The following is a 26,056-nucleotide window of genomic DNA, read 5'->3' on the forward strand; positions in this document are numbered from 1 at the left end:
AGATAGATGAACCCCTCAAGTAACATAGCATTCTTTCTTTCTTTTTTTTTTGTTTTGTTTTTTGACATGAGAAATATAAAAATGTTGGGATGGTTTATATAAAGCAGGGCTATTCAACCTTTTCACATATTGTACAACTTTTAGGAAACGACAATATTTGAGTACCACTAGTGCTTAGCAAGGTGTCAAAAACTTGATGACTAAAAAGGGGGGGATTTGGGGTTTTACTGATTAGATTCATTTGTTGTTACAGAAATGGCTAGTTTATAATATTATGGAAAAGTAAAAAGTTGAGATAAAATGTTAATACTTCCTTCTACTGCAACAGAGGTCTGTTCTTTTTCCCTTCTCCCCTTCACTTTCCCCCCTTTTTCCTCCCCACTATTTGCTTTTGTATTTTTGTATTTTATTCTATAATCTAATAAAATATTACAAACTGTAGAAAAAAGGTACCAATTTTAATTTCTTTGGTGGCTGTTCCTTTGCTGAATCACTTTCCCTTTGCACTGACAAATGTATGATGAATTTATCCATGTTTATTAATGCACCACTACCAGCTAGCTCAGGGGTCTTCACACTTGGCACTTTTAAGACTTGTGGACTTCAACTCCCAGAATTCCTCAGCCATCATGGCTGGTTGAGTAATTCTGGGAATTGAAGTCCACAGGTCTTAAATTTGCTAAGTTTGTAGACCCCTGAGGTAGTTGGTTGGCCCTTCTTCCTCTCTCCCTTCTGAGCTCTCTTCCCACAGTGTAGTAAGAATGTAAGGTCTATCACAACCATTAAAATGACATTAGGGTGTTCCCATCTTTATACACAACATACAATAAACCAACACTATGTGAGGAAATACTGAAGGCACAAAGGGGAAAGAAGATGCAGTATAGGAAAGGTCAGAGGAATTTTAATGAATCCCTAGTTCTCTTCTTTGTATTTCTGAAATAGTTTCCTCTAATTCAGCAGTCCCCAACCTTTTGGGCATCAGGGACTAGTTCCATGGAGAGAGGTTTTTCTGTGGATCAGAGGGGGCATAGTTTTGCCTGCTGGTTCCACCCAGCGGATGGGGCTTTGCTTCTTTGCAGAGCCTGGTTTCTGTCATGCGCAGCCCAGTGCCAGGGGTTAGGGATTCCTGTTCTAATTTATATTGCAATAAATTAACCTGTTTTGATATACATTTTCTGAAGAAAATTCTTCTGAGTTTCATTGTGAATCAGGGTCAGAGCAAAACACTTCTTTTTCTAGTAAGATCAGGTCTGTGACTGTGAACAGCACAGCAAACTTTGAGCAGCAGCAGTGCAGAGCTATGTAGCAGAGGAATAAAGTGCCCCCAGGAGTGACTAAGGGCAGTGAGGTGGATTAGCAGTGGCTGAGAGCAACACAGAGGATCAACAGCCCACAACAGAGGCTGAGAGCAATGCAGCAGACCAGCACTAGCTGAGAGCAGCATGGTGGACCAACTAAGCAGAGTGCCCACATCAGCACATTGTATCTGAAATCCCTGACAATGGCCAGGCAATTGAAGGGCAAGAAAGCAGGGGAAAGAAAGATAAATACAAAACACTTGTTGAAAGGGAGGAAAGGGATAAACTTTCAAGTCAGGGATTCATAAGGGGCCAAAACTCTGGTAAATTCTTAAATTTAAAAAATCTCTGAATTTCTTTTCAATTTTTTCAATTTCTTTTTCAATTTCTTTTTTCAATTTTTAAATTACTTGTTCCAATTTGAATTCTTTTTTACAACTCTCAAATATTTTTAATTTAAAATTGTTTTTTCAATTTTTAAATCTTTTTCAACTCTAAAATTCTTTTTTCAATTTTTTATAAAATTCTTATTTATTTTTTTAATTTTAAAATCTTTTCCAATTTTAATTTTTCCCCAATTTGTTTATAAAATCCTTTTTTCATTTTTTTCAATTTTTCAATTTCTTATTTTAATTAAACATTGATATATTTTTTTTACTTACGGTATTTTAATTCTTTAGAAAGTTTTAAATTCTTAATCTAAGACACCCCCATTGCCGGCAATGGAAAAAAAGTCACGCAACATGATGTTGCGAGTTTGACACCCTTGATCTAAGAGAAGAAAAAAGGCAGACAGGGAAGCTGATGAATTCTTCAAGACAGAGAACAAAAGGTCAAGAATTATAGTAAACTATTATAGTAATTATAGTAAACTATTGTAAGGGACGCGGTGGCTCAGTGGGTTAGGACGCTGAGCTTGTCGATCAGATGGTCGGCAGTTTGGCGGGTCGAATCCCGAGTGCCGCGTAACAGAGTGAGCGCCTGTTACTCGTCCCAGCTTCTGCCAACCTAGCAGTTCGAAAGCATGTAAAAATGCAAGTAGAAAAATAGGGACCACCACAGTGGGAAGGTAACAGCGTTCCGTGCGCCTTTGGCGTCTAGTCATGCCGGCCACATGACCACGGAGATGTCCTTGGACAAGCGCTGGCTCTTCGGCTTTGAAACGGAGATGAGCACCGGCCCCTAGAGTCGGAAACGACTAGCACGCATGTGCGGGGGAACCTTTACCTTTACCTTTACCTTTATTGTAAACCAACACTTTGCAACACAGAGAATATTTAAATTTTAGAAAAAATAATTTTTTTAGCAAAAAAAGAAGAAAGTCGTGGAGATAGAAACTAACACAATAGTGACTTGCAAAGTGTGCCATATGTTTCAGCTTATGCCCACAGAAAATCCAAACTATTATGTATCAAATGTAATCTATTTTAAATACTAGAACAAAAGGGAAAGGACTTAGAGGCAACTATAGCCACTCTGAAACTCAATGACCAAAGCAAGAAATCCCAGCCTAAACAAGAAGACTACACCAAAATAAAGCACAATAGGGAGCAAACAGTTCTAAAAAAATGATGACCCCCCCATGCAGAATAGAACGGAACAGAACAGAACAGAACAGAATAGAGCTGGAAGGGACCTTGGAGGTCTTCTAGTCCAGCCCCCTGCTCAAGCAGGAGAACCTATACCATCTCAGACAAGTGACTGTCCACTCTTCTTAAAAACCTCCAGTGATGGACCCACCCACGATTTCTGAGGGCAAACTGTTCCACTTGTTAATTGTCCTCACTGTTAGGAATTTTCTCCTTAATTCCAGGTTACTTCTCTCTTTGGTCAGTTTGCAACCATTGTTTCTTGTCCTGACCTCTGATGCTTTGGAGAATAACGTGACCCCTTCTTTTTTGTGGCAGCCCCTCAAACACTGGAATACTGCTATCATGTCTCCCCTATTTCTTCTTTTCTTTAGACTAGCCAAACCCAAGTCCTGCAGCCGTTCTTTGTATGTTTTAGTCTCCAGGCATTGGATCGTTTTAGTTGCTCTTCTCTGAATTTTTTCCAAATTCTCAACATCTTTTTTGTGATATGGTGACCAGAACTGGTTGCAGTATTCCAGGTATAGTCTTACTAGGATTTTATAAAGCGATACTAATACCTCATGTGATCATGATTCTATGCCTTTGTTTATATAACCCAGGATTTTATTAGCTTTTTTGGTGGCTGCTGACACTTCTGGCTCATGGTTAAGTAATCATCCACTAGGACTGCAATATCCCTCTCACAGTTACTGTTTTTAAGCCAGGTCTTGCCCAATGTGTACTTGTACCTTTGATTTTTCCTGCCTAAATGTAAAACTTTGCTTTTCTCCACATTGAAAATCATTTTGTTGGACAGGGCCTGTTGTTCAAGTTTGTCAAGATCTTTTTGGATACTTCTGGGGTGTTGGCTACTCCTGCCAATTAGGTGTCATCTGCCAATTTGATGAGTTCCCCTTCAATTCCCTCATCTAAGTCATTTATGAAGATATTGAAGGGTATTGGGCCTAAGACAGAAACTTGTGGTACCCCACTGTTTACTTCTCTCCATGTGGATGTAGTGCTGTTATGATCACATTTTCAGAATTCCCCACACTTCTTAGCTTGTTTTTCCTTTTAGGATTTTCATCCATGGGATCCTTCCTAGGTTCTTTCTGAGTTTGTTAAAGTCAGCTCTTTTGAAGTTCAAGACATTGGTTGGATTGTTTTCTCTTGCTAATGTTTGTGTTATATTAAATTCCAGTATGATGTGGTCACTTTTGCCCCAAGGTTCCGGCAACTTCCAACTCCCTCTATCACTTCTTTTCTATTAGGTAGAATTAAGTCCAGTATGGCTTTATGTCTAGTTCCCTCCTTCACTTTTTGGATGACAAAGTTGTCAGCTAGGTTGGTTAGGAATCTGTTTGATCTCCCGCTTGATGCAGAGCTTATCTCCCAGTTGATATCTGGATAGTTGAAGTCTCCCATTACTACTGTGGTATGCTTCCTACATACATTTGTTAGTTGGCTGGCAAAGAGTTCATCTATTTTTTCTGATTGGTTGGGAGGCCTGTAATATACATCTATGGTAATGTCACTTTTTTTTCTCTTTTATATTGTCCCACATACATTCTGGAGAGATTTTATCTTGGATCATGTGCATTTCTGTAGATATGTCGTGCTCTCTTACATATAGTGCAACTCCCCCTCCTCTGTTTGCAGACCTGTTTCTTTTGAACAATTTGTATCCATCCATCAGTCCATTCCATCCATGGGTTTCGTCCACCAGGTTTCTGTAATGCCAACTATGTCATACCCTCCATCACGTACTATTGCTTCTAGTTTGCCCTGTTTGTTCCCCAAGCTTTAAGCATTTGTATATAAGCATTTAAGACTTTTATCCCTGTTTGTGAGTATGTTTCCTGCATCTCCTGATTGTTGTTTGGGTTTTTGTTTTTTCTTGTCTCTGCTTACCTCATTGTTTAATTTGTTTTCTTGGGATTTATGATTGGTTTTGGGTTCTAAAGATTCTAAGGATTGGTCACCCTGCCCTTTGAATTTTAGTTTAAATCCCTCCTGATGAGTTGGGCCAGTCTTTTTCCAAGTACATTTTCCCCTGTTTCCATAAGGTGCCACCCATCCCTTGCCCAGAGTACTTTGTGTAGGAATTGCAGTCCATGATCCAGGAAACTAAAGTTTTCTTGGCAACACCAATCCTTTAGCCAATGGTTCATTTCTAGAATTCTTTTTTCCCTCAGTGGGTGCTGGCCTTTTGTTGGGAGTGCGGATTAGAATGCTACTTGTGTTCTTAGCTTCTTAACTTTATTGCCTAGTTGTCTCAGTATTGTACTCAAGTTCTTTGTTGTGTCATTTGTCCCAATGTGGTAGAGGAGGAAAGGGTAGTAATCTGTGGGCATAATTATTTTGGTTAGGTTCTCAGCCACATCTTTGATTTTTGCTCCAGGGAGACAACATACCTCTCTGGATTGTATGTCCGGTCTGCAGATGGATGATTCCGTTCCTTTGAGGATAGAATCTCCTATCACCAGCACTCACCTTCCTTTGGGTGGGGGCTGCAGTCTGGAGTGCTTTTCTGTTTATGTCTGGTATGTTTATTGATGTGATCTTTTTAGGGATATTTGAAGTGACTTTTTTTTAGGGATATTTGAAGTTGTTTCTTTGCTAGGTGTCCGCCTATTTTCTTTGAGGTTGTGGGTTTGCATGTTTCCATTTAAGGGGAGAAATTGATTGCTAAGTTTTAGTGGGGCTGTTTCTGGTTGAGTTCAATTGGGCAGAAGGGGTTTGTTAGTTGTATGTTGCTTCTTTCTTTGAATATTGTGTTGCCTTCTATGTGTGACATACCTCCATTTGTCTTCCTCCAAGGGTTTATCAGTAGGGTCAAATCTTCTGGGAGTTATTTGTTCATTAATTGGTTCAGTTTGGGTATAGCTCTTTTGTAGATTGGAGTTTGGCTAGAGTTGCCTCTAAAGTTCCTTACTTTTTCCTTCAGTAGTTTATATAGTTTACATCTAATGCATGTATAGTTTGGGTAATCTTTGGGCATAAGCACATGCATGGAACGTGTATTGCATACCACAATAGTATCAGTCACCTGTTCCATGAGTTTGTTGTTTGAAAATCCCTCTTTTTTGGTTTTTGCCATCTGTAGGTTGTGGTCTACTGCCATCCATAGCACTTGGTCTGCTGCTATCTGTAGTCCCTGGTCTACCACTATCCGTATCACCTTGTCTGTTGCAGGTCTTGGTCTACCATTTTCTGCAGCACCTGGCCTGCTGCTGGCTGTGGGCCCTGGTTTACTGTCTGCAGCACCTGGCCTGATGCCAGCTGTGGGCCCTGGTCTATTCATTAACATAAAGAAGAAAACAAATGCACCCAAATCGAACAAAATAGGGAATAAACAGCTTCTGTAAAAAATGAGCCTACGTATGTACCTAAAGAGCAAGACTGATGGAAACATGTCACTCTTAGAAGAAAACAACCAAGAGCAAAGCCCCTAATGTCTACCCTAGCCCACCACAATGAAGCCCCTCTGGAACTGAACAATTGCTTTTATAGCCTCCCCCTGGAAGAAAATATACAGACACTCACAAAAGAGTATTCATCAATGGTTTCTAAAAGAAAAAAAGAAAAACATAATGAAATAGAGAGCGATGGAAAGGATGGAAATCCCAGTTACAAAGTAGGAGATACAAGAAATATAGGACCCAAGTGCCTATATACTAATGCTCAAAGTTTAGGGAACAAGCTGGGTGAACTTGAAGTATTACTACAAGAAGGCAGATATGATAGAGTTGCCATTACACAAACTTGGTGGAATGAAACTCGTGACTGGAATGTACTGATGGAAGGATATAAACTATTCAAATGAAACAGACTCAATAAAAGAGGAGGTGGAGTTGCACTATACATAAAAGATCACTACATCTTTACAAAAATACACAAAACCAAGGATGAAAACCTCCTAGAATACATATGAGTCAATATAAAAGGGGAAAAAAGAATGACTATGCTATAGGAGTATACTACAAGCCACCCAACCAAGCAGAAGAAATAGATGAACTTTTGCTAATCAATTAACAAATGTAGGTGGGAAACATACCACAGTAGTAATGGGAGACTTTAAATGTAGGTGGGATATCAACTGCGAGACAAAGTCTGCAGCAAGTGGGAGATTGAACAGATTCCTAACCAACCTAGCTGACAACTTTGTCACCCAAAAGGTAGAGAAGGGAACTAGAGGATAAGCTATACTAGACCTAATTCTTACTACCGTGTTTCCCTAAAAGTAAGACCCGGTCTTACTTTCTTTTGGGCTCTGAAGTAACCACTAGGATTTACTTTCGGGAAGGGCTTACTTTTTGCTGGTACTGGTAGGCTGCAGTGTGTGAGGATAGGGTAGGCCTGTGCGTGTGGGGATCGGGTGGGGCCTGTGGATAAGCAACACTGTGGCAAGAGCATGGTATGGTACTGAGGCAGCCATGTGGGTGCATGCCCTTCCTGTGCCAGACAAGCCCCTGGGCAGCTGTGCCGGGCAGGGGTGGGAAGGGTGCCAAGATGATAGATGGAGTTCCATAAGCTCAGGGAGGGAGGGTGGTGAAGCAGATGCATGGGACGCACGTGCCCTTCCTGTGCCATGCCAGCTCCTGCAGCCCCGGGGTGGTGGCAGAAAGGGCACCAAGATGGCAGGTGGAGCACTGGTGGCTTGGGGAGGGAGGGTGGTGAAACGGGTGGGTGCCCTGCCATCAGCACCCATGCCTTTCCTTACCTGACTCCCAGCCCCACACTGTTTCTCCTTCATGATCCACAGCCTCTGCGTGCAGGTAAACAAAAGAAGTTTGTGGGGGGGGGGAAAGGTCAATCAATCAGTTCCAAATTCTCGTGAAAAAAAAAGATCTCGCGAAGTTGGAATTGATTGACCTTTCCCCCAAAACTTATTTTGCATGTGGCAGCAGCAGATCATGAAGGAGAAATAGTGTGGGACTGGGAGTCAGGTAAGGAAAGGAAAGGATGCTGATGGCAGGACTCCTGCCTGCTTCACCAGCCTTCCTCTCCAAGCCACCAGTGGCTCCACCTGCCACTTCAGTGCCCTTCCTGCTGCTGCCCATCACAGCTGCCCTGGGGCTGCACTTGGAGCCTCCAAGACCTGCAGGGGTGTGTGCATGCCCTTTTCACGCCACTGTTTTTGGTGCTGCATCTGGCAAACAGGGTTTGCCTTGCTGTTTTGGCAGTGCTTTGGGGAGATGGTTTATCCCCATTTGCAGCATGGCCACCGTCCAATCGCCGTGCTGCCTCTCAGGAGGGCAGCGTCAGCTGCCAATGCAATGGCGGGGAAGACATAAGGAAATCCCACCCACCAGATCAGGCAGGTGAGGGTGCGGTGGGAAACTGAGCAGCACAAAAACAGTGCTTGGAGCCTTCAGGAGCTGCAGAGATCTGGGGTGCCCTTTGCAGTCATGCTCCTGCAATGCACAGCCTCTCCCTGTAAGCAATGTTGCTCACCCAGGGTTAGGTTGGCCGTCACAGGAGGCTTGTCCCACATGTGCAGCAGAGCTAGAGGATGGGGATGGGTCATGCCTCCTGTGACAGCCAACCTGACCCGGGATGAGCCAGATTGCTTCAGCTGCAAGGAGCCTGGCCTAAGGTTTCCTGAAGCTGATGGGAACTGCGGCCCACAGCAACTGAACAATTTAACCAAGCCGCAAAATTGAACTTGCAATGGTGCAACCGGCAGCAGGTAAGGCGGGCAATCCAGCCTGCCAAAAAAACTACAGTGGGATGAAGTGGGCGGGGTTAAAGTAGGGCTTACTTTTTTGGGGTAGGGCTTACATTAGCCAAAACCCAAAAAAATAAGCTAGGTCTTATTTTATGGCTAGGTCGTATTTTCGGGGAGATATGGTAACAGAGAAGAAGTTGAAATTGTGGGAACCTTGGGCAAGGATCACCACATCATACTGGAATTCAATATAATGCAAACACAAGCAGTAGAATATAATCCAACCACTGTCCTAAACTTTAAAAGAGCTGATTTTAACAAACTCAGAGAGAGCCTAAGCAAAATTTCATGCATAAAAATCCTAAAGGGAAAACAATGCAAAAAGCATGGGAAACACTGAAAAATACAATCATAAAAGCCCACTCCAACACAATACCACTGAAAAGGAAAAACAAGAAATCCAAGAAGAAACCATAATGGTTACACAAAGATCTCTTTGATAAACTGAAAGACAGAAAGAATAAATACAAAAAATGGAAAGAGGGACACATAACTAAGGCAGAATATCAGCAGATAGCCCAATCTGCAAAGATGAAGTTAAAAAAGCAAAGGCTCATAATTAACAAAGACTTGCAACAAAAGTCAAAGATAATAAAAACAGTCAGTCCACTAAAAAGAGAAGATGGCAAGGAAGTAACATGCAGTAGAGAGAAAGCAGATTTGCTTAACTCAGACTTTGCGTCAGTCTTCATGCAAAAAGGGGTCAGGGGTCTTTATACTTGGCCCTTTTATGACTTGTGGACTTCAACTCCCAGAATTCCTTAACCAGGCACACTGGCTGAGGAATTCTGGGAGTTGAAGTCAACAAGTCATAAAAGGGCCAAGTTTGAAAACCCCTGCTATAGGCCAACCTACCAAAAACATAACTGTAAAAGATGAACTAGAAATTAAAATTAAAATAAGCAAGAAAATGGTAAGAGAACACCTGTCTGAACTTGATGGATATAAATCAATGGGACCTGGTGGCTTACATCCCAGAGTTCTGAGGGAGCTGGCAAACGTTATCTCAGAACCATATCTTTCAATAATCTTGGAAAAGAGCTGATGTGGTTCCCATCTTCAAAAAATGAAGAAAAACAACAACAACCAGGAAACTACAGACCAATCAACCTGACATCAATACATGGGAAGATACTGGAAAAAATACTGGAGGCTAAAACATATGAAGAACGGTTGCAGGATTTGGGAATGACCAGTCTAGAGAAAAAAAGGACTAGGGGGATGAGGGGGTCAATTTATTTTCAAAAGCACCAGAAGGTAGGACAACAATGGATGGAAACTAATCAAGGAGAGAAGCAACCTGGAATTAAGAAGAAACTTCCTAACAGTGAGGACAATTAACCTTCAGTTTACCTTCAGACGTTGTGGGTTCTTCATCACTGGAGGTTTTAAAGAAGAGAGTGGACAACCGCTTGTCTGAAATGATATAGGGACTCCTGCTTGAGCAGGGGGCTGGACTAGAAGACCTCCAAGGTCTCTTCCAGCTCTATTCTGATTGATTAATACACCACTGATTTTTATTAGCATACTTAACTCTTATGTGCCATTCAGAAAGTATTTTTGAGAAACCTTCAAGCTACGTATGTTATTGTTTTGTTATTAAAACTGCATTTCAAATTGAAGGAGTTTGTTTTTCCCAAAGCAAAAGTTAAAGGTAAAGGTTCCCCCGCACATGTGTGCTAGTCGTTTCCGACTCTAGGGGCCAGTGCTCATCTCCGTTTCAAAGCCAAAGAGCCAGCGCTTGTCCGAGGACGTCTCCGTGGTCATGTGGCCGGCATGACTAGACGCCAAAGGCGCACGGAGCGCTGTTCCCTTCCCACCGTAGTGGTCCCTATTTTTCTACTTGCATTTTTATGTGCTTTCGAACTGCTAGGTTGGCAGAAGCTGGGACGAGTAACAGGCGCTCACTCTGTTATGCGGCACTCGGGATTTGACCCGCCAAACTGCAAAAGTTAGTGGAAGTTTAAAACAGCTTGGATCCAGCCCTGTATTAACCATTAAGCAAAATAAACACATGCTTAAGACACCAAAGAGAGGGGGCACCCCATTTTCTTCCCCTAGCTTTTATGCCCTTATTTTGATTTATAATCATTGGGAGACTAATGAAAAATAGTTTTCAAGAAACTTTTTTAATAGGCATTTTCTCCTTACTACCATTTTATTTATTTATCATATTTAAGAACTGCCTATCTACCTTACAGAAAGACTCTGGGCAGTGTGCAATAAAATATCAAAGCATAAAAACAGTATATAAAATTTAAATGAGGCAAAGAATGTTAAAAATTTATTAAATGACGGGGGTGGGGATTTGTAGGGTGCTAAGCAGCTCCACCCCAATACTCTTTTGCATGCCCCAAGTAAGGCTGCAGAGCAATGTTTTTATGCTTTTAGGGAAGACTAAGGCAGTGGTGGCCTGTGTCACTTCCAGGGGGAGTATGTTCTATAGGGCAGGGACAATGGCAGAAAAGGCTCTCTTTCTTTGGCTGATGGGGTCCACAACATATGTTCCTTGGTGGGTTGTGCTGATGTAACAGAATGAAGACAGTTCCATAGGTTGGGTGTAGTAGTTACAGGCACCAGGCTAGAAACTGGAAGACTATGACTTCTAACAGGGTGACCTTGGGCCAGTCACTCTCTCTGAACCCTAGAAAGTAGACAATGGTAAACCACTTCTGAAATCTTGCCAAGAAAATTGCTTATCCAAGCCGCCACTAGCCATCAATACTGATTCAAAAACACATACTAAAAAACCCTAATCTTTAAATTGAAACACTTGTCTTAAATTTGCTGAGAATATTTTAATGAAGAAGCCCCCCCTTTTTTTCCTTTCCTTTTTTTTCTTTTTTGCTGTCTACAATCTTCTTGAGAAAGCTGTCCTAAAACCAGCTGTCTTCCCATTGAATAAATATAGCATGCTTTTGTTTTCTTTTGAAATTCACCCTGGGAAAATGGCTTTGAAAGGTGTCTGAGAAGTAGATTAAATTATAAATACTGTGCCTGCCAAACAATCCACTGGACATCAAGACTTGGTACAACATTAGGTAAGCATATTTCTGCTGCCTTACACAAGCCATATGTAGGGGATTAAATTGGAAGAGACAATATTTATAGTTTTAGGAAGCAAGGCATAGAAAGTGAGAGATAAACAGGAGTAGTTGGGAGGCTGAAGGCAGTTGTCCCACCATTACCTTGGAAGCTCTGACTTCTGAAGCACCAGTTGTGTTGCTTTGATAGAGGTTTGCCAAACAAAGTGCAACTGGTTAACAAATAGCAGAAAAACTAAAGCAAACAAGAGGAACAACTCAGCAGTAGCTCACATTCTGGTACCATAAGGAAAGAGTTCCTTTTCTTTGTCAGGGAGAGCTGTTGGAGGTCCAGCGGATCCGAATCTGACCGAACACAACTAAGAACTTATCTTAAGTCTTACGTAGTGGTGATGGAAGTGGCAAAGCATGTTTACTTTTCCGCTCTCATTACGTCTGCAGATAACCACCCAGCCGCCCTGTTTAGAGTGACCCGCTCACTGCTTAACCAGCGACCGAGGGATGACCCCTTGCAGGGTAGGGCTGAGGAATTTGTACAGTATCTGCAGGACAAAATCGCTCAGATCCAGACTGGCTTGGACTCCAACTGGGTGGAATCTGGCAGAGTGGAGAGGGCAGGTCTTGGTTATACCATTTGGGGTGAGTTTGACCCTGTCTCTTTGGATGATGTGGACAGGATTATGCGTGGACTGAGCGCTACAACTTGTTTATTGGACCTATGTCCCTCCTGGCTGGTTTTGGCCACCGGGGAGGTGACAGGGGGCTGGCTCCAGGCAGTTGTCAATGCTTCATTGATAGAGGGTGTCTTCCCCTCTGACTTAAAAGAGGCGCTGGTGAGGCCCCTTCTCAAGAAGCCTGCCCTGGACCCAGCCTCGCTGAATAATTATCATCCTGTCTCTAACCTTTGCTTTGTAGCAAAGGTTGTTGAGAGTGTTGTGGCGCATCAGCTCCCGCAATTCCTGGATGAAGCGGACTATCTGGACCCATACCAGTCTGGTTTCAGGCCCGGTTACAGCACGGAAACGGCATTGGTCGCACTGGTAGATGATCTCTGGAGGGCCCGGGACAGGGGTTGCTCCTCTGTCCTGGTCCTACTTGACCTCTCAGTGGCTTTTGATACCATCGACCATAATATCCTGCTGTGATGGCTCAAGGGGTTGGGAGTGGGAGGCACTGTTTTATGGTGGTTCTCCTCCTACCTCTTGGGCCATTCACAGTTCGTATTGGCAGGGGGGCAGAGATCTACCCCGAGGCCCCTTTCTTGCAGGGTACCTCAGGGGTCGGTTCTCTCCCCCTTCCTGTTTAACATCTATATGAAGCCACTGGGTGAGATCATCCATGGCTTTGGGGTGAGGTATCAACAATATGCAGATGATACCCAGTTGTTCATCTCCATCCCGAGCCAACCCAGTGATGCCCTTGATTGTGATGTCCCAGTGCCTGGAGGTGGTGCGGGTCTGGATGGGAAGGAACAGACTCAGGCTGAACCCCTCCAGGACCGAGTGGCTGTGGATACCAGCATATCGTATTGTCCAACATGTTCCATCTCTTTTGATGGGGGGGAGGTACTACCCCCCTCAGAAAGGGCCCGCAACTTGGGTGTCCTCCTGGATTCACGGCTTAACTTGGAAGACCATTTAACCGCTGTGACCAGGGGGGCATTTGCACAGGTTCGCCTGGTGTGCCAGTTGCACCCCTTTTTGGACCGAGATGCCCTATGCACGATCGCCCACGGCCTTGTCACTTCTCGCCTGGATTACTGTAATGCTTTCTACATGACGCTGCCCTTGAAGTGCACCCGGAGGCTTCAGCTGGTGCAAAATGTGGCCGCGCAGGTGCTTATGGGAGGATCTCGATACTCCCATATTACACCACTCCTGTGCGAGCTGCATTGGCTTCCGGTTGCCCTCTGGGTGCAATTCAAGGTGCTGGTAATTACCTTTAAAGCCCTACATGGCTTAGGCCTGGGGTACTTGCGAGACCACCTGCTGCCATTGTCAACCTTCCTTCGCCCGGTTCGCTCCCACAGAGTCGGCCTGCTCAGGGTTCCGTCGGCTAGACAATGCCGGCTGGCAACCCCCAGGGGGACAGCCTTCTCTGTGGGCACACTGACCCTCTAGAATGAATTGCCTCTAGAGCTGCGGATGGCCCCTGACCTTCAGTCCTTCTGCCATGACCTGAAGACATGGATGTTCCAACAAGCGGGCCTGGACTGACTATGGTTTCAAATTAGACTTTTATTGGGTTAAATTGTCATTTATTTATTACATCCATTGTTTAATTCTTTTTTAAATTTTGTATTTTATGTTTTTTAATTTTTTATTGTTATGAGCCGCCCTGAGTCCTTGGGGAGAAGTGCGGCATATAAATTTAATAAATCTCAATCTCAATCTTTCCTTTGTATTAATCTCTGAGGATTTTTCAGGTGCAAGAAACTGAGAAGGACACGAATTACTTCTGAGTAGTTTTTTTTTAATTGTTGCCCACCTATAGACAAGAAACTTGCCAGACTAAAGCACAAATCTGCATAAATATTAGATACACCCTGTGAAAAGTTAGGGGAGTGTCCACACTGGCTCTCTCCTGCATACCAAATTTTCACTATTGAGCTGTCTCTTTGCTCCTTGGGAAAGACCCTCTCCCTCTTGCAAGTCTGTACTACATTCCACCACAGGATTACAAGCCAATGTGACTGGAGTCTGAGGCTAAAGCAAGCAACAGGAAGGGTCAGAACTAAAAGTAGATTTAACCTCCTTTTTTTCTGACACTACTTTCTCTCTCTTGTTCTTTTTCTCTTCCTGAAAAGCTCTTCTCTTCTCTCCCAAATAGCCAGGAAAGGAACCCATAGATGTTATCAGAAGTCTGAGTTAACCACCTTACAGACCCATTTCTGTTGCAGACTATTGTAGATTGCACTGACATCGTTTGTTGGGGAGGGCTAGCATCTACCCAAACACCAACTATTGCAACTAAAAGAGTAATAGCAAGATGTCACAACTGGGTCCAGGTCTCTCCATCTTTAGTTCTGAATGATTTTGTCCCTCCCAGATAAAACTGATGCATAAACTGAAAATCTACCTGTAGCATGAGAGTTATGGGGCTATCAGAGTACACCTCTGTTACCAAAGCTGCACAGATTATTAGGAAGCTTCTGTGCACAATTGAAGATGCTGGTTATATATGGCAAATAGCACATGCTCTAATTATTTGTGCAACCATCTTGTCTCATGCTGTTATTGCCCATTCTGTAGGATAGTACAGAGATCTGGCTCCCAACCATTAAGCAATGTCATTCAATGGCAGTATTTTCTTATCTTCCCAGCACCCCAAGATTCAAATGACCCTAACTCTGGTTCCATATACATGAGCCTTGAACAGCTCAGTCTTTCTCCAGGGCTCAGACTAGATTGGGATGTCTACAGGGAGTTTTACAGGGGTTTTTAGTGAATATTTTTCCCACTGTAATCGTTATCTTTTTTGTTTGTTGTTTGCACCTTTGATTTCAATTTCTATATATTATCCAGAATCATCAAGAAGTTTGCCATTCTTAGAAATACAAATAAAATATCAGGACACGAGAGAGGATAAAGCTGGAGTCAGCAGCCTACAAGTCCAAGGGCACAATGTTCTTTCTGGGATTACCCAGAATGCCTCTCACCATGACTGCTGGATACTGACATCACAACTTTCTCCCATCTTTAACCAGGGAACAGATGACAATTGTCTTAAAAGCCTCAAATAGGCATAGAAGACTTCACCAGGCTCTATAAGGTCCTACTACTCTGCAGCTCTCAGACCCTCAAAACCCTGATGTTTCAAAAGTCCACCTAAGATAGAGCCACACATCTCTCCAAACATCTTTCAGCATGCTATTAGGGGTCATTTTGCTAGCAATGGGTATTACCGTGGATGTCTCCTCTGTACAAATTTCCTTCTGTAGAGGGGCTGCTGAACATTCAGGAATAGATTTCACCCCCTTCCTTTTGGCTTTTTCTATCTGAATGTTTGTAAAATAGTTGACAGCCGCAAATTCAATCAATGCAGAGAATACAAAGGCAAAGCATACAGCTATGAACCAATCCATGGCTGTGGCATAGGAAACTTTAGGCAAGGAATGCCTGGCACTGATGCTCAGAGTTGTCATGGTCAGCACAGTGGTTATTCCTTGGAAAGAAAAGAAATATAATAAATGTAATTGGTATCTTTATGGAATAAGAAAAAAAAAACCAAAGCGTAACTTACCCTCAATTGTGAGGAAAAACTGAATACAAAGTGTGTTGGTTCATGTTGTGAACTAACATGAACTATGCAGTTGTGCGTGCTCCATCACTGGAGATTTTTAAGAAGAGATTGAACAGCCATTGTCCAGAATGGCATAAGGTCTCCTGCTTGCACAGAGTGTTGGACTAGAAGATCTCCAAGGTCCCTTCCAATTCTGTTATTCTGAATGTTATCTTCCATGAAGAGAGTCAAATGCTTTGATGCCTTTGAACAGGGCAAATAGCAATACAAACTTGATCTTGGCTGATCTTGGAAAAGCTAAGTAGGGTCAGAGCTACGTGGCTGGGAATCTCCCATGGTTTCCCAGGACTGTAGGATATACTGGAAAGTTTAAGAAGTTAAAAAAAATTCTTATAGAAGGCACTTCTGTACTGCTCGAAAGAAAACAGATGGATTTGTTCATGAAGTCATCAACAAATGAGCCCAACTTAAAGGAGACTTCACTAACTTTTTTATTAAAGAAGCAAACCTACATCCGAAGGTTTTATTTAAAAAGCATCAAAGCCAATTAATTCCCCATTATAATTGGGTGAAGACAATAAAATACTGGTGTCTCAGGTTATATAGTAATACTTTTACAGTTCCCAGGGAAAAATACCAGTGATTTTAATAGAATCTACAGTACACCCTCTATGAGTCCTATGATTTTACATATCAGGATGTAGTAAAAATCATCTGCTCCTTAGCAGTTCTTAAAAGTAGGTAAATACAACCTCAGTGTCAATGCTGCTAACATTGGATGTTCTTACTTTGACAATATATGAAGATGCTGCCATTTTCTTTATAACCTGTGTGTTACTTTTAGAGTTAGAATTAGATGATGCTGGGGGGAGGAAGAATGTGTATGGGGATTAGTTAGATATAATAATACAGCAGCAGGACTTCCGGTGGCGATGCAACGCTGAAGACAGCCATCTCTGGGCTGTCCGCTCCGCAGCTTTGTTGATTCATCGAAAACAGCGCCGAACAGCTGTTTAGGTGGATCGGAAGCCCCCTACTCGGGAGAAGAGGAGGGGGTGAGGCCCCAGGTAGGGGTTGAGCTCTCCGGGGCCGCCTGAGCTTAAAGTTTGGGCGGCTGAAGGATTGAGCCCCCCCGAAGCCTGGGTTAGCTCCGTGCTGCGCAGCGTCTCTGCTCCGTGATTTTTGGAGCAGAGCCAAGCGTTAGCAACCACCCCTGCCAGAAGGAAAGACTCTTGAGTATCAAGGTGCAGGCAGAGCGGTACAGGAGGTCAAGGTGAAGTGGACTTTTATCTCTACTCTCTAGCTCAATGGATTTTATAGTTTTAAAGTGAAAGTGCGCAACAAGTGAAAGTGGGGGAAGATGGCGACTAAAACTTCCAAAACTCTCTGGAGTGCGGGGGCTTCCCCGGTGCAACAGACCTCGTTGCAAGCTTTGCTTCCTCCTGCACCTGCTCCGGCATTGACGCTTAAGGATTTACAGGATGCCTTTGAAAAGCATTCACAATTAATGTCAGATATGATGGATGAAAAGATGGAAAAGCTGGAGGAGAAACTGGAGGAGAAGATTGAAGAAAAGTTTAGAGCAATGAGGGCACACATTTTGTCTACAATTGAAAGTGTGGCTGTATGTGTGCAACGTTTGGGTGAAAAAGTGGAGGATCTTAGTCAAAAGAACTCTATATTAGAAGTAAAGGTATTAGAGAATGAAAATATAAGGGATAAGATGGATGGAGACTTGAGCCTTGTTCAGTACCATCAGATGGAGTTTGCTATCAGAATCAGGGGCTTAAAAGAGAATCCTAAAGAAGATTTAAAGCAGCTGGTCTCCGAGGCTTTGGAAGTGGTACTGGGCCAGTCAGCATTTGAAATTGAGGGAAGTATAGATAAAATCTTTCGTGTGAACTCATGGATTGCAAGGCAGAGGAAGCTACCTAGAGATGTGGTGGTTTATTTTACAAAGAGAGCAATTAGGGATGAAGTTATTCAAGTTGCTTATGATACTAAGTTTGTGGTTGCTGAGCAAGAAGTTCTGGTCTTAAAAGAGATTCCTCCAAAGATTTTAAGAAGAAGGAAAGATTTTGCCTTTCTTGCACAGGAACTTAAGAAATGTGATATCAGGTTCAGATGGGAGATTCCAGTCGGCATGGTGGTGATGCACGAAGGTAAAAGACATCGTCTGGTTACAGTGACTCAGGCATGTGATTTTTACAGTAAAGTTTTAAAAGCAATCCCCCTACCACGTCTGGAAGCTGTAAAGGGATACGGCGAGGGAAAGCCACAAGATGCTGAAGGAATACAGACAGAGGAGAATGGTGCTGGAGGGGATCAAATTACAGTTTCATCGGCAGCGGCTGGAGAGCAGAGGATGACGCGTGCCGCCTTAAGACGAGTGAGACAAGAGCAAGAGCAAGATCAGCAGAAAGTTATGGAACCTCCAAAGCGTACGTACAGTGAAGCTGTGGGAGGGGCGCGGCCTAAGGAAGTTACAGGGGTCCTGGCAGACGTGCTCCAGAAGCTTCGGGACGCCAAGAATGGCGACTAAGTTTCTAACCTGGAATGTTAATGGATTAAATTCACCACAGAAGAGAAAGAAAGTTTTTCAATATTTAAAACAATTTAAGACTGATGTTATTTGTTTGCAAGAAACGCATATTAGGGTTATGGACCAAAAGTATTTGTTGAACTCAAGGCTGGGCACGCAATTTATTTCTTCTGCAATGAATAAGAAAAATGGAGTGGTTATCTATGTTAAGAATACTTTGACAGCGGAACTAATCGAAGCAGATAAGCAAGGAAGATATGTTATGATAGATTTGCTGTTAGAAGGCAAAAAAATGCTTTTAGTTGGACTGTATGCTCCTAATCAACAACAAGCTGATTTTTTTAATTTACTACATACAAAGACTACCCAGATGGATTATAAATCTTTTATTTTTATGGGAGATTGGAATGGTGTCCTAGATGTACAGCTGGACAAAGCTGGTTTTTTTAAGCGTGCCCCGAGTCATGCTAGATTGCCTAAATCTTTTTTTGAAATGAAGGATGATCTGGAATTGCGAGATATTTGGCGAGATACACATCTACATGAAAAGGATTATACTTTTTTTTCTGATAGACATCAATCTTTTTCTAGGATTGACTTTATATTACTGACTAATGACTTTTTTTCTAGGGTTAAGAAGGTAAAGATTTGTGCAAGAACTATATCTGACCATAGTCCAGTTTGGTTAGAGATCAACAAGGACAATAGAGATAGGCGCTCCTGGCGTGTAAATGAGAATTTGTTTAGAAACCAGAGAAATGTGGAAGAATGTAAAAAGCAGATGAAGGATTTTTTTTGAAATTAATATGAATAAGGATACCTCTATGGATATGGTTTGGGATGCTAGCAAAGCCTACATGAGAGGGGTGTTGATATACATGAACAATAAATACAGACGTAATTTGGAAGTTAGAAGGAAAGAACTGGAGAATGAAATTAGGGAAAAAGAAAAGGCCCTAATTTTGAACCCATCGGATGTGAAGATTAAGGAGGTCATTAACCTGCTAAGAGGACAATTTGATAAGTTGATGGCTGATCAGGTGGCAACTAATCTACGGTTTGCTAGGCATAATACTTTTTGCAATGCCAATAAACCAGGTAAGTGGTTAGCCTACAGGTTAAGGAAAAAACAAAGGGCTTCTAATATAGATAAAATTGAATACAAAGGAAAGGTTGTGTTTCAACAGGATCTTATTAAGGAAGCCTTTGTGGATTTTTATTCTAAACTATATGCTAAGGAGAAGATTAATGAAACAGATATTGATGTATATTTGAAGAATGCTAGCATCCCGGTTCTCACACAAGAACAGAAGGAGGAGATTAATCAATTGATAACAGAAGAAGAAATTCTTATAGCAATTAAGGAACTGAAGGCGGATAAAGCGCCAGGCACGGATGGCTTGACTGCGGTCTACTACAAAAATTTACAATTGGAGCTGATAAAGCCATTAAGGGAATTGTTTCAGACAATTCAGAGGGGGGGAAGGGTGCCTCTGTCTTGGAGAACTGCTTTTATTTCTTTGATTCCGAAGGAAGATCAAGATGCTACTCAAGTTAAAAACTATAGACCAATATCACTCTTAAATACGGACTATAAGATATTTGCTAAGGTGTTAGCTAACAGATTGATGAGGGTTTTGCAACAGATGATTCATGGGGATCAAACTGGGTTTATTAGTGGTAGACAAATGAAAAATAATGTGAGGCATATAGTTGATGTGGTGGAGTTTTTGGAAAGGAACAACCAGATCCCTGCGGTGCTAATCTTTCTAGATGCTGAAAAAGCTTTTGATCAATTGGATTGGCAATTTCTAATGAAAGTTTTAGATAAAATGAATTTTGGGGATAAATTTTTACAACCAATTAGGGCATTATATCAAAAGCAAACTGCCCGAATAATAGTAAATAATAGCCTGACGGAAGTATGCAATATTGAGAAGGGCACAAGACAAGGGTGTCCGTTATCACCTCTATTATTTGTTTTAACATTGGAGATATTATTGATAAAAATATGGAATTCGGAAAAAATTAAGGGTATTCAAATTAGAGATCAGGATTATAGATTGAGGGCGTTTGCAGACGATCTGGTTGTTATGGTGACCCAGCCAGAAAACTCTGTTGTGGACCTGATGGAGATAATAATGCAATATGGGAAGGTTTCTGGATTTAAGGTTAATGTGCAAAAAACAAAAATTTTAGCCAAAAACATGACAGTATCGCAAAAGGCCCTTTTAGAAGGATTAACTGGATTTGAGATTGTTAAAAGGGTCAAATATTTGGGGGTGTATTTGTCACCCTCAAATACAAAGTTATATAAAAATAATTATGAAAAGTTATGGGGGAAAATTCAAAAAGAATTAGAGAGTTGGGAAAAATTGCAATTGTCTTTACTGGGAAGAATTGCAGCAGTGAAAATGAATGTCCTGCCTAAATTTTTATTTTTATTCCAAATGATACCGATTCTTAAAAAAGACTCTAACTTGGAAGATTGGCAACGGGGTATCAATAAATTTGTGTGGGCAGGGAAAAGGCCACGAGTTAAACTTAAGATTATGCAGGATACTCATGAAAGAGGTGGTCTTAAAATGCCTAACTTTAAATTATATTATGAAGCTGCTGCGTTGTCAGGAATAAGTGATTGGATTAATTTGACACAAGGGAGATTATTAAATCTTGAGGGCCACGACTTGTTATTTGGCTGGCATGCATATTTGTTGTATGATAAGAAGGTAGATAATGTGTTTAAAGTGCATATTTTAAGACAGGCATTGTTGAGAGTCTGGAAGAAGTATAGACATAAGTTAGACCATAAGATGCCGTTGTGGGCAATCCCGAAACATGCAATAGAAAACATAAATGTTGGCTTCAAACATGATGTGACTACGTATAAGGAGATCTTAAGCTTGGAAAGGAACGTCTGGTGTTTGAAGCCGTACAATCTCTTGCGAGATGAGAAGATTGTTCAAACTTGGTTCCAATATACTCAATTACGTGCCAGGTGGAAAGAAGATCAGAAAATTGGTTTCTCAATGACTGATGAAAATTTGATAAAGCAAATTAGAAATCAGGGTCCAGCTCATATTAAACGGATATATCTTGCATTGATAGAAATTGACTCAGAAACAGAACTTGTTAAAGATTGTATGATAAAATGGGCCCAGAATATTCAAGAAGTTATTACAATGGACACGTGGGAAAAGTTCTGGGTGAGGAACGTAAAATTCACGCAAGCCCAAAACCTAAGAGAGAACTTTTATAAAATGTTTTATAGATGTCATTTAGATCCTAAAAAGCTTGCAAGTATGTATCCGAACTATCAGCCAAAATGTTGGAGATGTGGTGGTGAAGATGCAACGTATTTTCATATATGGTGGACCTGCAAAAAGGTTAAGGCTTTTTGGATAAAAATCTGGTGGAATATACAGAAGATCTTCAAGCAAAGGATAAAGTTTTGTCCGCAATTGTTTTTGCTGGGCATAATTACAGATGCTACTGTTGTGGACACTAAGTTGATGTTGAATTTAATTACAGCAGCAAGACTCTTAATAGGTCAATATTGGAAAAAGGAGGAACTGCCAACTATAGAAGAATGGACTCTAAAGGTTTCTGACCTGGCGGAAATGGTAAAGATTTCGGCTTACTTGAAAGATCATTCGCAAGAACGTTATATTATGGAGTGGAAAAAGTGGATTGATTATATCCAGAACAAATATGGGACTAAAAAGTTTCATTTAGCATTTGAATAAGTTTTTCTTTCTTTTTTCTTTTCTTGGTTTTTTTATATGTAACATTAGTATTGCTTGTAGCCATTTTATATGAGCTAGAGGGTGATAGAATTAATAGTTTATTGTTGTTAGCATATGGATGTTTATGATTGTTCTTTGTTTTTATACCTTGTACTTAGCTCTGGGAAGTTGGGGGGGGGAGGGGGGAATGGGGGGAGGGATAGGGAGGGTTAGGTAGGGGTGGGGGGAGGGGGGATTGTTAAGGATAAAATGTACCATAAAACCTTTCAATAAAAAAAAAATAATACAGCAGCAGAACATTTTCAAGGCTGTTTGAAATAAGAGATGATGGGATTTGGAGGAAGGGGGAAAAATCTGCCTTCAAACTAATTGGAGAATGTGATTTATGATGTTAATTGGAGGAGGGAACTGTGCTTTAATTCTATATGCTTGGGGGAGGAGAATTCAGATTTTGACTTTACCATCTACGTGCTGATGTTATGCAACTTGATTAAAGATTCTTTAAGGTAAACAATACCTTGAAGTTCTTTAGAGAGTTCATCTGTCAGAACCTTGACATGAAGCCAAAATCCACAAACCTTTCTAATTACCTAGGGGTCCCGAACCCCGGTCACTGTCCCCAGAACTTGGTGGGCAGACTGACAAAGATTCAGGGAAGATTTCATCATGGAGGAGGGGAAATCGCCTGAAGCCAGCAGCTGCCACCACAGGGGGGGAAGTGACAGCGAACAAACTGGTGGGGAAGGAGCTTTTATAGGCCTCCCAGCTGGGAGCAAAACTAAAGCAGCTAGGAGAATTGATCTAGTCGTCAGAGTGGGATAAGCCCAGCTAAGACTCCAGATGCCTCAAATCAGCCTTGCCACCCCCAAGGGCTTCAAAGGCAGAAGAGGTGGAGCTGCTACAAAGGGATCCCCACATATCACATTCCCCAGACCAGTGGGGAGCTGCCAGGCCATCTACCTCTAACAATTCAGGTGAGTGGAGATATTTGTCTGCAGTCTGTAGTCAGTCAACAGACTATTTGGCAGAAAGATTTGAAGAGTTAAAAGTGAGGAGTGGAGAACAACTCTTGCTGAGAGAGGCCCCCAGCCCCTCCTTCGCAGATCAGACAGCCTCCCAGCCCCTGGAGTCCCCTGCCAGGGCCTCCAATCCCACAGAGAGAGAGAACCCCAGCCTGGGCCCCCCGCAGCAGTGCAGAATTTAGAAACCACCACAGATGGAAGGCCAAAAACCTCTGAGCTTGCATCAGTTAATAGAGGCCCTACAACAGCTTGGGGTAGTGCAGAAACCAGGAGAGCAGCAGTTTGAAGGTTGGTCGCTGCCCCCAAGCACTCAGCAACCACTGAGGAGCCTGCAAATGAGGGAGGTTCAGCAACAATCCCCTCCGAGGCCACAGGAAGTCCAACAGCAATTGAAGTTAACATGATCTTTGGCAGACCAGCAGCAGAGGGTGCCATAACGCCCCGCAAGCCAACAGCAGAGAAGACAACAGCAACTGCCACCCATCCAGCAACCATTAAGGAACTTACAGCAGCAGAGGGCACCACAGATCCACACTGGCCAACAGCAGGGAAGGCAACAGCAGCCCCCACCCAGGCAGCAACCTTTAGGAGACCTCCAGCAACTTGAAAGGCCAGTTCTGCCAGTATTTCAACCACAGAAAGGGGGGCGGCTGCAGCCCCTGAACATACAACCCCTGGGAATAAGACAGCAGCCAGGATGGGGCCAGCAAGAACTGGGGGTGCAACAGCCACAGTGGGGAGCCCAACAGCTATTTAATCAGCAGGCAGAGTGGAGCCAACAGCAACTGGGAGTGCAACAGCCACAGTGGGGATCCCAGCAGCCAATGATCGCTCCACCTTTCAAAAAAACCTTCAATGGGGACCCAGAGAAGCTGATTTTTTCCCTCAAACAAATTGGGCCTATCCCAACCCGGACCCAGGCATGTTGGATGATGTGATTGCATCCAACTTAGAGGGAGAGGCATCAGAATTGTAGCCCCCAAAGACTCGCAAACAGCTCCAGACCTTCTTAGGTTTTGCCAACTTCTACTGTCAATTCACCCCCTCCTTTGCTGAGATTGCCCTACCCCTTACATACTTAAAACAGGCAAAAGAGGAAGGAAAGCACAACTGGACCAACCACTATGAGCTGTCAAACAGCTTTTGAGAATTTAAAAAGACTATTTGCTGCTGAACTGGTCCTAAAGCACCCCTGTCCAGGGGAGCCCTTTGTAATTCAAGCCGATGCCAGTGACGTGGCAGTCGGAGCCGTATTACTGCAAAAGAATAAAAATGGGATTCTGCAACCCTGTGCCTACACCTTTAAAAAAAATACCGAAAGTGAGAGGAGATGGGCAATATGGGAGAAGGAGACCTTCACAATTTGGTGTGGGCTGTTAACCTAGCGACACTATCTAGAAGGAAGCAAGGTGCCTTTTGAGGTATGAACAGATCACAAAAATCTAGAAGCACTGAAAAAGCCCCACAAATTGTCCCCAAAACAAGTACAGTGGGCACAGTATCTTAACCATTTCAACTTTACTCTAAAGTACATACCGGGAGGGAAAAACTTCCTAGCTGATGCACTATCGAGATTGCCCCAGTACAAGAGTGAAGAGGTTAACGAGGCAATTATCTCTAGTCCACAAACTGCTACTCAACTCACACCTTGCAGAACCCCTAATCCTGATGACCCTGGAGAAAAGAAAAGAAAACAAGAACTCCTCAGCGATCAATGGTTCAAAGACAATAAACCTCCCTAACATGTAGGGATGGTTTGGCTTACAAGGGGGGGGACTGTATTTGCCCAAATCCCTCCATCTTAAGGCTCTCAAACACAGCCATGACATAAAACAGGCTGGACACTTTGGATATCTAAAAACTCTACATCTCATTTGCTGGTAATTTTGGTGGCTGCAGCTAAAACGGGACGTGGAAAACTATGTCAGGAGTTGTGCTATATGTGCCACCATGAAAAGGATCCCAGGGAAACCCCTGGATTACTGCAGCTGGTGGCACACCCTTCTCAACCATGGGAAGAAATAGCTACAGACTTTATAGTAGACCTACCTGAAAGTAGAGGAAATACTGTCATCTGGACTGTAATAGACCTGTTCTCAAAGCAGGCTCATTTCATCGCCTGCAAAGGACTCCCATCAGCCCAACAACTGACTAAATTGTTCCTGAAACAAATCTACCAGCTGTATGGTGCCCCTAAGTGAATAATTTTGGACAGGGGAGTGCAGTTCACAGCGAAGTTCTAGAGAAGCTTTATTAAATTAATTGGATCATCTCAAGGTCTATCATCTGCAGAATCTGCTAACAAGATGGTGGAGCAATATCTCAGATGTTACGTTTCATACCAACAAACAAATTGGACAGACCTCCTCCCTTTTGCAGAGGTGGCTTACAATAATTCTGTTCACAGCAGCACTGGCTACATGCCTTTCAGGGTAGCCACAGAAAAAGAATTCAGCCTAATACTTGAATACCCTCAGTTGTCCTCCACTTTCCAGACACTTGATCAATGTGTGAAGGGGTGGGAAGAAGTCTGGAGAAACATGAAGACTGCTTTAAAAAAAGACCTCCAAGATCTATAAAAAGCATGCTGATAAAAAGAGGGCTCCCCAAAGAACATTCCAAGTTGGGGGAAAGGTTTAACTGTCGACTACATATTTACGCCTCAAATTACCCAGTAAAAAATTAGGACTTAAATTCTTGGGGCCTTTCCCCATCATGAGAATTATCAACCCGGTCACAGTAGAATTGAAACTCCCTAGACATTTAGGAAGAATTCACCTGGTCTTCCATTGCAGCTTACTGAAACTTTTCAGGGCTCCACTCTAAGACCTCCTCCTAAAAAGGCACCCAGGCCTCT

At 42.5% G+C, this 26,056-nt stretch overlaps 1 protein-coding gene across 1 annotated transcript in view; it reads right to left on the reverse strand.

The window, feature by feature from the left end:
* Nucleotides 1-26,056, reverse strand: part of LOC308671032 (gamma-aminobutyric acid receptor subunit alpha-4-like) — a gene marked incomplete at both ends in the record, with an annotated part of 91,679 nt that overhangs the window by 11,962 nt on the left and 53,661 nt on the right. The window contains one exon of the mRNA XM_081332969.1: nucleotides 15,552-15,811. Within this exon, the coding sequence (XP_081189095.1) occupies nucleotides 15,552-15,811 (260 nt within the window). The remainder of the gene's footprint in view (nucleotides 1-15,551; nucleotides 15,812-26,056) is intronic.

This window comes from Vipera berus (genome assembly GCF_964194415.1).
Source record: "Vipera berus genome assembly, chromosome: 7".
Lineage (NCBI taxonomy): Eukaryota > Metazoa > Chordata > Lepidosauria > Squamata > Viperidae > Vipera > Vipera berus.